The sequence below is a fragment of the Rhineura floridana genome, chromosome 1, assembly GCF_030035675.1.
Source record: "Rhineura floridana isolate rRhiFlo1 chromosome 1, rRhiFlo1.hap2, whole genome shotgun sequence".
NCBI lineage: Eukaryota > Metazoa > Chordata > Lepidosauria > Squamata > Rhineuridae > Rhineura > Rhineura floridana.
Genome location: NC_084480.1, coordinates 92,000,571 through 92,019,436, shown reverse-complemented (window position 1 = coordinate 92,019,436; position 18,866 = coordinate 92,000,571). Strand labels below are relative to the sequence as shown.

General features: G+C 40.8%; 1 protein-coding gene across 1 annotated transcript in view; it reads right to left on the bottom strand.

Moving 5' to 3' along the window:
* The window catches only part of CNTNAP4 (contactin associated protein family member 4), a 466,116-nt gene that overhangs the window by 40,725 nt on the left and 406,525 nt on the right, over nt 1-18,866 (bottom strand). Inside the window, exon 17 of the mRNA XM_061626204.1 lies at nt 11,910-12,128. Within this exon, the coding sequence (XP_061482188.1) occupies nt 11,910-12,128 (219 nt within the window). The remainder of the gene's footprint in view (nt 1-11,909; nt 12,129-18,866) is intronic.

Genomic DNA, 18,866 nt, shown 5'->3' with positions numbered 1-18,866 from the left:
AACTGTCACACAACCCCTCCCACACCCACAAGTTCCTTGAGAAACTAAATCAAGTCCTAAATTTTCCAATTCACTACTATAGCAGTTGCTGAGCTGTTAAATTAGTCCTTCAGTGCATATTGTTCACTCCCCCAAAATTAAGATTAATCTATCAGAGTTGGCCAAACAAGTTTACTGTATTATTGTATTGCTGTATTAAATCACAAAAAGGCACATATCCATGCTAGGTGCAAACATACACATTACATTTCAATTTTCCATGCGGCATGTGGAAACCACTAAGGGATCATTGAAGTGTTCAGCCATCTTTCTTTCTTTCTTTCTTTCTTTCTTTCTTTCTTTCTTTCTTTCTTTCTTTCTTTCTTTCTTTCTTTCAATGATTAAAGATTTTTTAAAGTTTAAATAATACAAAAAGAAAAGGGAGGATATTATGTGGTTAGCACTAAAAGAACTGGTCAATTTGCTCATTGATTAAGAAAGCGGGTTAGGAGCCAACAACTACGTTGTCCTTTCACGTACATTCCTGTCTGTTAGGACAAGGAGAATGGAGGAAATAGATAATGGATCTGCTCTCTGGTAAGAAGAAGCAAAGGGTCAAAAGATAAGAAATAAAATCTTTGTATGTGCTTGTCTAGTTTATCCAAGCCTTCAGGTTAAGCCTGATATGTCAACTCCAGCATTGGCTCTCAGATTTTAATTTGGGACCTCAGTTAATCTAGGCTCAAATTCCCACTCAGCTATGGAGCTAACAGTTAGTTAGGGCCAATCAATCTTTCTCAGCCTAAACTACTTCAACAGAGTGATTCTGAGGATAAAATAGGAAATGGCAATCATGCAATCCATCCTGATCTCTTTGGAGTAAAGGGGGAGTATAAATGTAACAACTCCTTAGGACACCTTTGAAACAAGAATGACTGGGTAAAATTGTGGGATACTCTTTTGTTACAGCATTTATGACATTTTATAATTTTTTAAATGTAAGACTTGTTAATGAAATAAGAAGCCCAGTCATTGGTTTTTTTTACATATAAAGAACTCTTTGTCACTGGGTTATGATAAATTTGAACAGCTAAACCTCATACAGAGATAATATTCTGCCTCTTCAAAATACATTTTATCTTACAGTGTGTGTACAGTTCTGCCTGCCTCATATCAAAAAGGATATCGTAGAGTTGGAACAGGTTCAGAAAAGGGCAACCACAATAATTAAGGGGATGGAACAACTCCCCTATGAGGAAAGGTTACAGCATTTGGAGCTTTTCAGTTTACAGAAAAGGCAAGTCAGAGGTGATAGAAGCATATACAGTTATGCATGGAATGGAGAAAGTGGATAGAGAAAGGTTTTTCTCCCTCTCTCCTAACACTAGAACTCATGGACATCCAATGAAGCTGAATGTTGGAAGATTCAGGACAGACAAAAGAATTTCTTCATACAGCACATAGTTAAACTATGGAATTCATTCCCACAGGAGGCAGTGGCAGCCACCAACTTGGATGGTGTTAAAAGAGGATGGGATAAGGCCTCTTCCATGGTAAGGAAGGGCAGAGGAAACTTTCAGCAGTTAGCCAATATAGCAGACAGAGTTGTTTGTTGGGTCAGCTTGGGACTGTTCTACAGATCTTTGGGGTAAGTATACCCTAGGGTTGCCAGGTTCTGGCAAACGACCTCTTGGAAGCTGGGCCTGGCAACAAAGAGGTCTTCTGTATCTTTAAAAGTTGTGCAGGGAGAAGGGAGAATTCCACCTTGTGGTTTTTCCCATTACAGGGTTGCAAGAACACCTGCACTTGGCTGACTTTCACTTCTCCTAAAGGTAAAGGATCAGTCTCAGGCCATGAACCTGGTAACCCTAGTTACTCTGATGCAGGAGCGGCCAGCATAGAGCTGCTGCTTACCTGGACAGTGCAGGGATGGAGGAGGTCAGTGGCATGGCTGATCAGTGGCATTTGAATTGGTGGGTCCCCAAAGTTGTGGGCCTATTTTAGATTGACATTTCTGGCTTCCACTTGTAATTTGATGCTTACCCACTCCCCCTATGTTGGAAGTAATTATTTTGTGGAATCATATCAATCCTTCATTTATTAGCTTTGAGGACACCATTCCTATCCATACAACAACCTCTTTTTCTCATCAACCATTCTCATATGGTCATAGTGGTAAGAGATCAATGTTTCGTAGTTATGGAGTTATCAAAATTCAGACACAAAGATCTCAAAGCATAAGACTTTAGGGTAGAAAAGGGAGCACTGTCCTCAGAAGGCATGCCTATAGCCAGGGACGGGCAAATGGGGGAGCTGCCATCCTGAGCTGTGCTTCCCCCCAGATTTGTTGGGGAAATTGTCTTTTTTTATTTGTGACATGACAATTACAACCTCCATTTAAAAAATGACAGCTTGTTTTAAGAACAGCAGCAATTTAAGAATAGGACTTTCTGAAAAATTTAGTAAATAAGGAAGGGTGAGTTAACAACAAAAGTCGCGTCCGGAAGTGTCCCCAAAGTCTGCCCACTTAAGATTTTCCCTAACTGAGGGTGGATTTTGCATGATCAAAGTCACCCTATAATTACTTAAGTGATCGTAAAAAAAACCCCCAGCCTATATAGTAACATCACTGTTGAAGAGTTAAATATTACAACTTTGTATTATGGGCTAGGGTTAGATGACACTCCTTGGACTTTTCTTTGCTCTGATTTTCAGTTTCAGTTGTGTTCTCTACCCAGGCAGCAATAAAGAAGCATATTCTGCAGTAAGTAGTAAGAGTTTATTTATTCTGCAGTTATTCTGAGTAGAGCAGGACTGGGTACTTAGTACTAAAGAGTGAAAAAAGAGATAACTTAAAGAGATCTAAAAAAATGGCCACCTTTTGCTCTTTTAAAGCGCTCATATCCTATAATGGATATTTTTCTTCTTTTTCTAGAGTAGTTGATGGCAAAGGATGAAAACAACTCTAGAAGAGTAGAAATATTGCTGTGTACACTATAGTTAGCATGTTAGCTGGCTGGCTAGCCACCTAGGCTGTAACTCAGGACTAATTTCTGTTTTTCCCAATATGTGCAGCTCAGCATGAGGCCTTTCAGTGTTCGTGGACTGAAAAATCAACCCAGCAACCTCCTACAGGGAGGAAGGGCAGGATATAAATCTAATAAATAAATCAATAAATCCAATTGCTTTCCATAATTAGTTTCCAGCTGTTTAGTTACTCCTTTATAAAGCAGCCAGTTAAGAAGCTTTCTCTTGATTGTCCAGCAGGAAGGAAAACATAAAGGTCAGGAACAAGACTAGAAGGAGAGACTCTCAAGGAGGATTTAACAAACACAACCTAAAGTATTTATTTTCTCTCTGCCCTTCCCTAAACATGTAGCAAGGACAAGTTTGTTTTTCAGGTGGAATCTAAAATTGATGTATCTAATGCAGCATTAAAGCATTAAAAATGCAGCACATATAAGCATTAAAAAATAATCTTATTACAATTTTGTTTAATACATTTTACTTGTAAGCTGCCTTGGAAGGATTTGTATCCCCAAAGGTGGGATGTAAACCAGTGAAATCAATCAGTATGAAGTGGATTTATATGAAATAAGTCAACATGAACTGGATCTAGTAAATGTGTATGGCACACTAATCTGATTAGTCTTTAAAGGGGATTGGCTAACAACACCCGTACAATGAAGGTGTGAACCGTGCAAGCTTTGGGTAATCAAATCAGGCCCTACCCTGCCAATATCATTATATTACTGACATACTAAATTGTTTTTATATTGTTTTAAATTTTTAAATTGTGTTTTAAATTGTTTTTAAAATATGTTTTAAATTGTATATTTGTTTTAATGTTTTTGGTTGCTGTAAACCGCCCAGAGAGCTTATGGGGTGGTAAACAAGTGCAATAAATAAATAAATAAATAATACTACTCATCCTAAAATCACTAAGAGATGGTGGACATCAGCGCTTGAGGGGAAGAGAAGCTGCTACAGACTGCCCGCTCGGTGCCAGCCATAGAGGAGGATTCGGAGCTAGTGAGGGATTTTCCAGTATAATCTTATGCATGTTTACACTGCGGAGCCTCCTGCTGCTAGTTGTAGCAGCCGCTCACTGCTGCTGCCGCCCGTTGCCGGCCCTCCTCAACAACAACAGCAGCCACCGCTGCTGCCACATCCTCCTCCTCCTCCAGGCGAGGCCCAGGCCCCCAAGCCTGAGCTCCCACAGCTGCTGCCCAGCATGAACCATTACCACCAACAGCAGTGGTGGGAGCAGAAGCCCGGGGTGTGGCAGCCAAGCAAGCCCAAGGACATGCAGATGGAAGAGCAGCCTTATAATGTAGCAGTTATCTTGATACTTGAAGCTGGCAATAGGTACTTCCAGGCACTAGGAACATACCAACTGCTGTGAAATAGAGCAGCGTGTGCAGCCACTTTAACAGAACTACAACTCTCAAAAACATCTGGAGGGTCTCAACTCTCAAAAATGGACTACAACTCTAAAAAACATCTGGAGGGCCACATCCCTTACTGATCAGGATTCCGGACTGCATGGCAGTTTCTAAGTACATTCAGTCAAATATGGAGGTCTAAGAGGACATATGGAGGCATATAGGGACATTGAGAAAGGCTTATGTATTTTCATAATAGGCATAAAATGTTAGCAAGATCACCTTAATGGATTATCCTTAGCCATGGAAATGTTGTTAAATTTAAAATGCACTGCTTTCAACATTGAGAAAGCCAGTGATCCGTATATATTTGTTACTTGAAAAGTAACCCTCAGAAGTAAAACCATTTCTATGTATGCCTTTAACTCTCTGTACCATGTCTGTACCATGTGGGAAGATTGTTAATGTGGGAATGAACATGAGAAAGAGTAATTGGTATTGCTATTATTGATTGAATTTTCATGTTATTTTTAAAATACGGTTTTGCTTTATCTATTATATGCATTGTATTCTTACTGTATATTTCTTATGTAGCTTTTTTGCAATATTTTTTGTAATATGTTGTTTACCACTTTGGGGACCTTTTGGCCAAAAAGTGGTATATAAATAAACTATAATAATAATAATAGGCAAAAAACTTTGCAATTTAAGAGCGTAACTATAGCCCACAGATATTTCTATCAAACTTTTAAAAACAGGGAAATTGGGCAGCTATAGTGAATGCACTAGGGGAGCAGGAAACCTGACCTCTCTGAGATATTGTACTGCTCTACAAATTTGTCAAAATGCAAACACAATTTGGGTTGATCTTTCACAGTCCAATCTACTTGCTGTGTACCTTGGAAGAATTTGGTAACATGTGCCTCTGAGCATATGGTGAGTGGTGGCAACACCTGCAATCAGCCCAAATAATAGAAAGACATGTGCTATGCTGATCTTGTTTTAGCAGGGAGGAAGCAACATTATTAAGACAGTTGATATAGTTCAGATGGTCACTTTAAATGTGTCTGATTTACTTTGCAATTTTAGTGAAGTTTCCTATAGGAAATCATTTTCTTTTGTTTCTATTTCTGTGAATATTTGTACAGCAACACTTTGCAAAATTTAAACTAAAAAAACTCCAAAAGAATTTGTGGAATAATGGCACTGACTATTCTGCAGAATAGCCTCCAGTGGACCTCAGGAGTGTCTGAATTTGCACAAGATAAAACAAGTGTGAGGTGAAATATATTCTAGCAAAATTCTAGGTGTGGTCTATGTTTTTAATTGATGTGCCCACCTTGCCTTAAATGAAATGGTTTAAAGATAGCAGGCTGAAAACATGCATCCTCTTTTTTCCAACAGCTAAGAGTCATTGCTGAAGTAGCAACATATTGTAATCAGTCTGATTTTACATCAAACTGCAGTTTCAGATTCAACTGTTAATGCACCCAAAATAGAAATAGAACATAACCTCCAATTTGAAATACAAAAGGCTGTCTTCACCATCATATATTGACCAATAAAAAGGCTTTGAAATTAATAAAATAAATTTGACACAGATTTCTAGGGTGAATAATGAGGGAAATAAAATTTTCTAGTTTAGATTCTCTGTAGAAACATTAGTAACACAGGAAATAAGCAATGTAAGAAGAACACCAAGAAACATACACAAATATAATTATCTTTGGAGATGGCAGGTGTTGCCACCACTCACCATATGTTCAGAGGCACATTGCTGAAGTAGCAACATATTGTAATCAGTCTGATTTTATATCAAACTGCAGTTTCAGATTCGACCGTTAATACACCCAGAATAGGAATAGCACATAACCTCCAATTTATTATTTATTTATTATTTAATTTGTATCCGGCCCTTCCTCCCACCCGGAGCCCAAGGCGGCAAACAAAGCACCAAAATCACTTTAAAACATCGTATAAACAGTTCTTAAAATACATTAAAACAAAACAGCTTTAAAAACATTTTTTTAAAAAAAAACAACTTTAAAAAAGGGTTAAAAACTTTATTAAAAAACATATTAAGCAATTCTGACACAGATGCAGACTGGGACAGGTCTCATCCTAAAAGGCTTGTTGAAATAGGAAAGTTTTCAAAAGGTGCCGAAAAGATAGCAGAGATGGCGCCTGCCTAATATTCAAAGGGAGGGAATTCCACAGGGTAGGTGCCGCCACACTAAAGGTCCTTTTCCTATATAGTGCAGAACGAACCTCCTGATAAGATGGTATCTGCAGGAGGCCCTCACCTGAGAGTGCAGTGATCGACTGGGTATATAAGGGGTAAGATGGTCTTTCAGGTATCCTAGTCCCAAGCTGTATAGGGCTTTGTACACCAAAACTAGAACCTGGAACTTGGCCCGGTAGCAAAATGGGCAGCCAGTGCAATTCTTTCAGCAGCGGGGTGACCTGTTGGCAATACCCTGCTCCAGTGAGCAGTCTCACCGCCACATTTTGCACCAGCTGCAGCTTCCGGACCAACCTCAAGGGCAGCCCCACATAGAGCACATTACAATAATCCAGCCTGGAGGTTACCAGTGTGTGGAAAACAGTGGTCAGGCTATCCCGGTCCAGAAATGGCCGCAGCTGTCTCACCAGCCAAAGCTGATAAAAGGCAGTCCGACCCACTGATGTCACCTGGGCCTCTAGCAACAAAGATGGATACAGGAGTACCCCCAGGCTGTGGACCTGCTCTTTCAGAGGGAGTACAACCCTGTCCAAAGCAGGCAACTGACCAATTATCTGAACTCGGGAACCACCAACCCACAGTGCCTCCATCTTGCTAGGATTCAGACTCAGTTTATTGGCCCTCATCCAGCCCACCACTGAGTCCAGGTAGCGGTCCAGGGTTTGCACGGCCTCTCCCGATTCAGATGTTATAGAGAAATAGAGCTGGGTATCATCAGCATATTGGTGACATCTCGCCCCAAAGCTCCTGTTGACTGCTCCCAAGGGCTTCATATAAATGTTAAACAGCATGGGGGACAAGATGGTACCCTGTGGCACCCCACAGCACAGCTGCCAGGGGGCCGAAAGACAGTCACCCAATGCTATCCTCCGAGAATGACCCTGGAGATAAGATAGGAACCACTGTAAAACAGTGCCTCCAATACCCATCTCACCAAGTCGGCCCAGAAGGATACCATGGTCAATGGTATCAAAAGTCACTGAGAGATCAACAAGGTCGCATTCCCCCTGTCCTTCTCCCAATAAAGGTCATCCATCAGGGCAACCAAGGCCGATTCAGTCCCATAACCAGGTATGAACCCAGACTGGGATGGGTCAAGATAATCTGTTTCATCCAAGAGTACTTGCAGTTGCTGCGCCACAACCCTCTCAATCCCCTTCCCTAAGAAGGGGGTATTTGCAACCGGTCAATAGTCGTCATAAACCAATGGGTCCAAGGTGGGATTTTTCAGGAGTGGTCGGATCACCACCTCTTTCAAGGCGCTGGAACTGCTCCCTCCCACAATGATACGTTGACCTGGATCCACTCTGTCAGACCACCTTGGCAAGCTTTAATAAGCCAAGAAGGGCAAGGGTCAAGAGAACACGTTGCTGGCCGCATCATCGCAAGCACCTTGTCCATGTCATCAGGCCGCATCAACTGAAACCATTCTCAAGAAGTTGCAGCAGACGTTGCACTGGAGACCTCATTGGGGACTACAGTAGATGTGGATGCGGAATCAAGACCGCTACGGAGGCAGGCAACTTTACCCTCAAAGTGCCTTGCAAACAATTCACAGTGGGCCTCCAAAGGGTCTAAGACTCCATTTCCTGGAGTTGATGTCAACAGACCCCTGACAATATGGAAAAGCTCCACTGGATGGCTACTTGAGGATGCGATGGAGGCAGAGAAATGGGCCTTCTTCGCCGCCCTCACTGCCACACAGTAGGCACAGTTATTTTGTTTCACTCATGCCCGATCAGCCTCACAGCACGTCTTTCCCCACTTGCACTCTAGCCGTCGTCCAGCCTGTTTCATTGCACTTAGCTCACTGGTGTACCAAGGTGCAAGCCGGGCTCCACAGTGCCGAATAGGGCACTTGGGGGCAACTGTGTCGAGAGCCCGGCGTGCCTCGGTGTTCCAGTGTGACAAGGGTTTCAACAGGGTCACCTGCTCTATCTACTGGGAACTCCCCCAGGGCATTCAGTAATCCTGTGGATTCTATTAGGCTCCGGGGGCGGATCATCTTAATCTGTCCACCACCCCTGCAGGCAAGAATCGGAGTCATAAGTCTAAACTTCACCAGGAAGTGATCTGACCATGACAATGGGGTGACATACATCCCCCTTATCTCCACACCACCCTATCCTCCATCTGGAGCAAAAACCAAGTCAAGGGTGTGCCCTGCCCTATGTGTTGGGCCAATAACAACTTGAGACAGCCCCATGGTCGTCATGGAGGCCATGAAGTCCCGAGCCAGAACACTAGAGGCAGCCTCACCATGGACATTGAAATTACCCAGCACTATTGTTCTGGGCTCCTCCAATGCCACAGCCGACATAACCTCCACCAGCTCGGTCAGAGAAGCTGCCGGGCAGCAGGATGGATGGTACACCAGCAGCAACCCTAGTTGACTGTCTCCTCGGCCTGACACCAGGTACAGGCTCTCACAGCCAGCTCCAAGACAGAGTGGTTTCCTGGTGACAGAGATGGAAGTTCTGTAGACCACAGCAATTCCTCTCCCCTGTCCCTGCAGCCTATGCTGGTGCTGCACTGAGTATCCAGATAGGCAAAGTTGGGTCAGATCAACTCCTCCAAGCTCACCCACCCAGATCTCGGTAATGCACACCAAATCGGCACCTTCATCCATGATCAAATCATGGATGAGTGTGGTCTTATTATGTACCGATCTGGCGTTAAACAACAACACACACAGGCCAGTGGGCACAGCAGATGGACGGGGTCGTACTCCCTCTGAAAGAGCAGGTCCACAGCCTGGGGGTACTCCTGTATCCATCTTTGTCACTAGAGGCCCAGGTGACCTCAGTGGGTCGGAGTGCCTTTTATCAACTTCGGCTGGTGAGACAGCTGCAGCTGTTTCTGGACCTGGATAGCCTGACCACTGTTGTCCACACACTGGTAACCTCCAGGCTGGATTATTGTAATGTGCTCTATGTGGGGCTGCCCTTGAGGTTGGTCCGGAAGCTGCAGCTGGTGCAAAATGTGGCGGTGAGACTGCTCACTGGAGCAGGGTATCGCCAACATGTCACCCTGCTGCTGAAATAATTGCACTGGCTGCCTATTTGCTACTGGGCCAAGTTCCAGGTTCAAGTTTTGGTCTACAAAGCCCTATACAGCTTGGGACCAGGATACCTGAAAGACCATCTTACACCTTATATACCCAGTTGATCACTGCGCTCTCAAGTGAGGGCCTCCTGCAGATACCATCTTATCAGGAGGTTCGTTCTGCACTATATAGGAAAAGGACCTTTAGTGTGGCGGCACCTACCCTGTGGAATTCCCTCCCTTTGAATATTAGGCAGGCACCATCTCTGCTATCTTTCCGGCACCTTTTGAAGACTTTCCTCTTTCAACAAGCCTTTTAAGTTGAGACCTGTCCCAGTCTGCATCTGTGTCAGAATTGTTTAATATGTTTTTTAATAATGTTTTAAACCCTTTTTAAGGTTGTTTTTTTAAATGTTTTTAATGCTGTTTTGTTTTAATGTATTTTAAGATTTGTTTTTATGATGTTTTAAAGTGTTTTTGTGCTTTGTTTGCCGCCTTGGGCTCCTGCTGGGAGGAAGGGCGAAATACAAATTAAAGAAATAATTAAATAAATAATAAATAATAATAGTACAGAAATTCTCATTTTCAGATAGTTGTGAACTAGTTTCTTTGGTTGCATTTTCTGTGGGCCCCTTCCTCATTAGTTTTATGCAGTGTAGATTCTTATTGCACCGTGCTGTAAATTGCTTTTTAAAAAAGACCTGCTTACTTAATTATGGCAATGCATAACATGTATTTTGTAATTTATGCATTTATTTTTTTAAAATCCCAGTTTTTTAAGAATGAATGAAACTCAAAGTGGCTTATAGCAATAAAATAAAACCAAATCCACATTTTTTTAAAAAAAAATCCTCAACCCCCCCAGCAACTCATAATCTGCCCCCCCCCCGAAAGTAAAGATACAGGAAAAGGAAAACAGCCTTAACATGGTCATAATGAGAAAATTTAAAAAGCTGCAAAACAATCAGGTTTTGGCCAAACCCCTAAAGCCAAGAGTCAGAGCTTAGCAAATTTTAAGTAGAAGGGCATTCCATCATTCCATGATGGGTGACAGACTTAAAAAATCCTTTTTCTTTGTTTCTACCTGCTTGGTCTCAGATTTCTGAGAAATCTGGAATAGGGCCTCAGATGACAAATGCAGCATGTGCTGAGGAATACATGGGTTCAGAAGAGGCAAAAGAGGCAACCAGTGGAGATCAAGGAAAACTAGATGTTGCATGTTCTCATTGCCTCATTCTGGTCAACACTTGTCAGCAGCATTTTCCATGAGCTGGTTTTTTGAATATTTTTCAAGGGTAGTCCCATATGCAGCACATTACAGTAGTCTAACTTGGAGGTAACTGGCACTATGAGTTACTGTAGTGAAGACTTCTTTCATCAGATGACATAACAGGTGCATCAGCCAAAGCTGGAAAAAGGCACTTCTTGTCACTGACTTGACACACACATTAACAGAAGTACTGAGTTAAGAAGTACCACCAAACTATGGAATTGATCTATCAGGGGCAATGCAGACCTATCCATGACAGGCCAGTCCTAAACTTGGATCATATGGTCCACCCACCAGTATTTCAGGCTTGTGTGGATGAAATTTCAATTTTTTAATGTCCCATCAGTTCTTTATAGCAGGCAAATAGCAAACCATGATTTCCACTGCCTCCCTAGGATCAGATGTATAAGTGGGATAGAAATGGGTATCATCATATTGATGACTTCACAGCATAAATCTCCAAATAACTTCTATCAGTAGATTCATGTAGAAACTGAACAGCATAGAGGACAAGATGGAACCTTGTGGAACCCCATAGACCCTTGGACAAAGGGAAAAGCAAAAGTCCCCCAGTATCATCTTCTGGATGCTATCCTGTAGTATTGAGCAGAAGCAGTGCAATATTGCATGCTTAGTCCCCATCCTGCAAAGTGGCCCAGAAGGACATCAGGATCAATGGTACTGAACACTGCTGAAATGTCCAGAAGAGCCAACATGGTCACATCTCCCGGTCCACATCCCAGTGCAACATATCAACTTGCATGACCAAGGCAGCTTTAGGCTCAAAACCGGGCTGAAAGCTAGAGTGGAAGGCACCTAGATCATCAATTTCATCCAAGAATTGCTGGAATTGTCTTATCCCTAATGCTCACATCCCTAATATTCATATATACAATACAGTTCTTATACAATAAAAAGTCATCTTATGTGAAGCAGTTTGTCTTTCCTTGTCAATGTTTAGGAAATATTTCTATAAAAGTGGGCTTACCAACAAAGAGCTGACTGTTGAGCTGCAAACGAATATGCCCATCAGATGGAGCTGTGCGAGTTCGTTGAGGGAGATGATCTACTTGCAGTGATGCCTCTTTGATGTTTCTTTCAGCCTTCACAAAGTGCCACTGGTTGTCATTTAAGGAAGTAGGTGACTGCACTGTGATTTCATTAGGCCCATTTCCCACATCAAATGAAAATTTCACTTCAGTTGGTGCTAGAAAGAGTAAAAACACCTAAGAAAATTTAGAATTTTGAGTCACCAAACAACATCTTAAAAAACACTATGGAATATATGGTATATTCCTCTTTTCTTCTAACTGTAAAAACAATGGTAAGATTCATTTGGTTTGTTAACAATATGACTTCATCACTTCCATCATCAAAGTTCTTATACATTAGCTTCAGAAAACATTAAATTACTTAAAAAACAGAAAGTTAAGCTAGGTGTAACCTTATACCATGAATACTTGCAACATGAACACTGAATATACAAATGTAGTTAGCCTTCTGTAAGAAACTGGAAAATAGGATACTGATCCTAATTTCCTCCTGAAATAGAATACATGTTAGTTAAAATATTGTATTGAACAAAGAGTGAAACTGATTTTCTGTCATACAGCTTAAATAAGAAGTTTAATCCATCTAGCATAATATTCACTAATAGGCAAAAAACCTTGTGGTTTAATAATGTACCTATAGCCAACAGATATTTCTATCAAACTTTGAAAAGCAGGGAAATTGGGCAGCTATAGTGAATACACCAGGGGAGAAGGAGACCTGACCTCCTCTCTGAGATACTGTACTGCCCTACAAATATGTCAACATGAAAACACAATTTGAGTTGGTCTTTCACAGTCCAATCCACTTCCTGTGTAGCTTGGAAGAAGTTGGTAATGTGATTTGAACCCTGGTCTCCAAGGTCGTAGTCCTAGGATAGGTAAAACTGACCATGTGGGAAAACGTGAGGGAGGGGAGAGGGCAGAGGGGAGGAGAAGGAGGAAGAGGGGGAAGTAGGGGATTGGAAGGGGAGGGGAGGGGAGGGGAAGAGAGGGGTGAAGGCAGAGGGGAGGGGAGGGACAAAAGGGAGGGGATAGGAGGAGGGGAGGGCAGGTTTGATCATTTGCATGCTTTTTAAGTTCAGTGGGATTTACTCCTATGCAACCATGCTTAGAAATTGACTTGTGGTAGGGGTGGGGGGAGGAGGAGGGGAGGAAGGAGAGGAGAGGGGAGGACGATGTGGGCACTGGGCAGAGGGGAAGCCCCTTTTCTTTCCAAAAGGAAAACATTGTGAACAGTATAATTGTTTTTATTCTACAGCAGGAACATGTAGCCTCCCACCCAAATTTAAACCAAAGCTGTCCGTGGCCACATCCACACCAGACCTTTATTTCACTGGAGACAGTCATTGCTTCTCTCAAAGAATCCTGGGAAGTGTAGTTAGTGAAGGGTGCTGAGAGTTGCTAGGAGATGCCCTGTTCCTCTCACAGAGCTCCAGTCAGAGCAGCTGACTGTTAAAGCACCCTGGCCACTGCAGCTCTGTCAGTGGAATAGGAGTCTCCTCTCAGCACCCTTCACAGACTACACTTCTAAGGATTCTTTGGGGAAGCCATAACTGTCTAAAGTGAAATAAAGGTCTGATTTGGGTGTGGTCCCCTGATTAGGCAAGCCAAGCAGCTGTGAGTCTGGCTTTTAAAACACTGACAGTTGGTTCTTACTGAGCATGCCCAACATTATCATTGTGTTCAAGCCAAAATTTCTTAAATTAATTAAAAATCAGCCAGGAATTTTTTTTTTTTAACTTTTAAACTGCAGAAGGTGAAGGCCAGAGTATGGAGCAAGGTCAGTAATAGGATTACAGGTACTCTGTAAACATGGATGAATTTTAATTAATTTCAACATATTATGAGAACTTTGACAGAAAGAAGTCCAAAACGCATCTGGTTTCTCTCTCTTTCTTTTTACACTTTGAACTCTCCAATCTCTCTGATTGTTTTGTCTATTACCATGAAAATTTAGAGGGTTATTAAGCAAGCATTTATGAGTTCAGGACTAAGTTTTGTATGGTTTTGTTTTGAAATGAGCTTATTGGAAGCTTCAGAATGGCATGGGGGTATTTTCAATTTAACATTACGGAATGCGAAAAATCCATTCTGGTTATAGGCCTAATCAATAATATAGAGTAGTGGCAAATGCATTTTAATATTGCTCATAATATAGGTGTAAAATAGTTAATATTTCTTTCTAAATATTACTTTTAAAAGGAGCTGCCACAAAATTTCATTCTGAGATGATCTGAATAAATACTGCAATGCAAAATTATAACTATTAATATCTCTTGCACTGGATGCATCCACAGTTCACTGTAGCCAATGGAAAAAACCTAAACCAAATATATTTTGTGTTATATTAATTGCTTTCACATATTCACCCTTGAGGTCCATGCACACTGATACTGTTCCTCCCACATTCATGACAGGGTTAGGATTGGGGCAACTCTGTCCCAGTGCAAACCCTCTCAGGACAATGGCAGAACAGATTTATCTGAATCTAAAGTGACTAAAACCCTTTTGAAGATATAAAGTTTTTTTAATTTCAAGAAGCAATTTGCCTGAAAATATATTTATTCCATAAAACTGAGAGATATTCAAAGTCCGTCTCACTATGGAATCTCCATGGAGGTCTGTATTGACCATCAAGTTTTTGAGAAAGTATTTGGGCTCTTAAGTGGACTGGACTTAACTGTCTGTGGGTCTAGCCCATCCAAAATTTCAGATGCAAACATTATGTACAATATGTGAGACCTAAACATGGTTAGTCAGTGACAGCTATTTAGTTTGCACTCAGTTTACCAGTGTATGTCATGTTTGAGCATTGATTTGAAAGTGGTTTCCATGAGATGTGGTCAAAACTCCCCACCTCAAATATTTCAAAACTCAAACAGAAGAATATGAGTCCCATATTTGAAAATGAAACATTGTTAGAGACACTGCTATATAAAACTTTAAGTTTTACCTCTCATACATCCTGCCCAGCATGTACACTCAATGAATACAACTGAAATCAATACATGGCATGGAATACAAATGTGATTTATGATTCTTCTTGTGCTTGCTACAGGGGCTAGAACAAGTGTTCAAGTAAAAGTGATGATTGATGCCTGCGCCTCAATTAATAAAACTCATTTTCCAATCATATCGGAAACAGGACTTTTCTTTGAAATCATTTATTAGCTCTGTGTAAAAATAATTGGCAATGTATGGTGCCTGAAGAAAAGAACCATGGGTGGTAAAATACTAAGTTTAAATATGTTTTGCAGGCCTTTACTTAAAATGTGCCTCCCAATGGGAAGGGAGGGGGAATCCAGCAAGGGAATAAAATCAGGCAATGCTTCAAATACAAGGACCTGGCTCAGACAGTTACACCTGTTAAACTGGAATGTCTGCAAAAAACATTGTTTTGTCAATGAATGAATAAATGAATCTGCTTCTCAGATGGGAAACCTAATGAGATCTTACTTATTTATTTATTAGATTTATTAGTTGCTTGACAACCAAAGGCCTCCAAGTAACTTACAACAATATTAAAAACAAAAACAGTACAGTAGGGCCCTGCTTTACAGCACTTCCCTTTACGGCATTTCGCTAATGCAGCGGTCTCAATTAGACACAATTAGACTAAAGCCCCACTCATACGGTGCTTGTTCTGCTTTTACGGCGGTCTTCGGGCATCATGCACCATTCTATTCAATGAGTTCCGCTTCAGCGGGGGTCTATATATATATATATATATATATATATATATATGGTATGTTGGCAGCTGATGAAGGCGGAAGCTGAAATGTTTTGTCAATATAATAAAGATATTTTTTTATTAGCATGTTTTGGGTATGCATGAGATATTTTTTTCATTAGCATGTTTTGGGTACTATTGTAAAACTGAGAGCAGATTTTGAAAATATTAAATGAAGAAATGATTTTAAAAAACTTTGCTCAAATGGAAATACATTTAGAATTTTACAATGATACTTTCAGGGCTGCTGTCAGCACATGGCAATCTTGGGCAGCTTCCAGGGGCCCAACACCCTGGCAAAGCCTACTGGTGATGAAACAGAAACGCTAAAAACACATTAAAACATCATAAAAACAGACCTTAAAATACATTAAAACAAAACAATGTTAAAAACATTTTTTAAAAAAGCTTTAAAAACATCTTTTAAAAAGGGTTAAAATATATTATTTAAAAAAACATATTAACAAGCAATTCTAACACAGACACAGACTATATAGATGGGGTGTCCCTGGATTGTACACAGTGATTTGAATTTCCAACCAAACCTTTGGCTGTACACCTCTAATCATCATTACTTGGCCAAGAAATATAATTCTGTGCATTGTTTTGTATGTCTGAGACATCAATAACATTGATTGGACTTATGTGTGTAATACTGGAAGCCTGGAAGCAGGGGTGTTTTTAGGGAATGGCCCAGGGGAATCAAACAACAAGACTTTTTCACTGAGTCTCACATCTTATTTCTATTTCCCTCCCATTTAAAAAACTTTTTAAAAAACCACATTTGTTTACAGAGTGGCAGAGCACACTAGAATACATAGTCCTGCTGAGACCTGCCATCTTAATTTGCCTAGAGGTGAAAATGGAAATGGACTGCCTTCAAGTCGATCCCAACTTATAGCTACCCTATGAATAGGGTTTTCAGGGTAAGCGGTATTCAGAGGGGGTTTACCATTGCCTCCCTCTGAGGCTAGTCCCCAGCTGGTTAGGGCCTGCTCAGCTTGCCACAGCTGCACAAGCCAGACCCTTCCTTGTCCACGATTGCCAGCTGGGGGGCAACTTGGCTCCTTTGGACTATGCAGCTTGCCCAAGGCTGCACAGGTGGCAGGGCATATAACCCCTGAGCCACCCACTGTGGGGGTGATCATTAGCTGGCCCTTTACACCCAAGAGACATGAGCTAGGATTTGAACTCACAGACTCTGGACTCCCAGCCAGGTTCTCCTCTCCACTGTGCTAGCTGTACATAAAAATTAGCACATGAAAAATGTAGTAAAATATGTTCCATGTGCCTGTGCTCCAAGTCTCTTAAGTACCTGGTGATACACCTGCCAGGAGCTTAATCATGTCTACTTGAAAGTAAGTTTCATTCTTAATAGTGTTTATGTTTTGTTAACACAAAATGGATAATGGAGTTTAACAGCACCCTGTGCACGTTTATTTGGAAGCATGTCCCAATGAGTTCAGTAAACCTTACTCCCAGGAAGGTGAGTATAGGATGGAAGCCTAAATGTCCAAAGACCACATACAAGGAATTAGAAGCTTTTAAAATTCAGATATACACAATTAAATTGCAAACTAAAATGATGTCTTTGTTAGCAACAATGTGATGTCATTTATTAATGTCATGAGTTTTAAATCATTTCTTTTATATTACAATGCTGAATGGTATCCTGAACTTGACATGTTAATTGGTATTTATTATTAATATTTCAAATTTTCAACCACAAAACATTGAGACTTTGAACAATTAATAATCAGTCAAAAGCAAACTGATAATTTACATTCAAACCCATTAGAAATGAATCTGTGATTTACCCAAATGGCCTCACACAATAACATCAAACATACAGTCTGTTGCAACCTGTTTTTAACACCAGAAATGTTGAACCTGAGCTAACAGAAGTCATTTTATTCATAATAGATGTGAACTGCAAACATGCAGAGATTTGCACATCAAATAAACACATCACTATAACTTGGGTTAAATCCATGGGCTGTACATATAGAATGCTCTTCTATTAATCATAAATAATACCTGGTTTGAGACTCCATAGTGCATTGGTCAAAATATTACTACAGATGAAGAACAGTCTGGTCACATAGCATGCTACCTTAATGAATGCCTACAACAACAGAAGATGTCGTTGCATACTTTTAGCAGCTATCTAAACCCATTACCATTTCTCCCTTTCAAGTATGGTCATTTCAAACCCTTTCTTTGATGTACCTTTCTGGTTTGGAGCTGGAGCATTACATGAGCTCTGCCTTTTATTGGCTGACAGATAGACAGTTAGCACTTCTCAGTAGTGTTATTTTATATTATGTTGTCTTTTCCTTGACAGACTAAGACAACTGTACCATGTAAAATTTTTAAAGTTTCCTTATTTTGAACAGGCAACCAACCTGAATTAATACTTGTTCAAAGGATGTAAGCAGGATTGACTGTATTCCAAAATATGTAGGTTATAGTGGATGCTAGGAAACCACAAGGATTGGCTATACCAGAAAGCAAATGCTCCCATATCACCCCGCCTACACACCACAAACTGATGGAAAGGCTCTTTTCTCTATGCCCGAACAGTGATGTATGCTAGGTTTGTTGGAACATGCAGGAGGGCCTTTTCTGTGGCCACATTCCAGTTGTGGGCTTTGATATGGTTTGGGTTTTTTTATTTTTCTTTGCTAAAATCCCATGGCTCCTTCACTGAGTTACTGTAAAGATAAACACATTCTGAAATTTTCATAAGGTTTTCTCAGGATCTGTAACACTCTTGGGCTCATCTACATGGCAGCGTTTTTCGTAGCAAATACTCTTCTTTTAACTTTGTAATTTTTGCACCATCTGCAGTTCCTGCTCAATATTAGCTGCCAATCGCTTTTTTTCATTAACACAAGTAGGCATTCCTCTGGGAAGAATTAGTCTTGCTGTTTCCTTGTGGCCCTGCCCTCTAATTATACATTTCTATTCCCTCTGGTTGCTAGGTGACCAAGCATGCTCAGTCTGTTCTACAAGTTGCAGTAAGTTCCTTTTAAAAAAAAACCAGAAGTGCGAATATATGTGTTTTCCGTGTCTATGGTTGGTAGGATACAGCTGAAATACAAATCTTTGAGCAGTGTTATGCTTTTGTGCACAAGTTAGGGGAAAAAGAAAATAAAGGCAT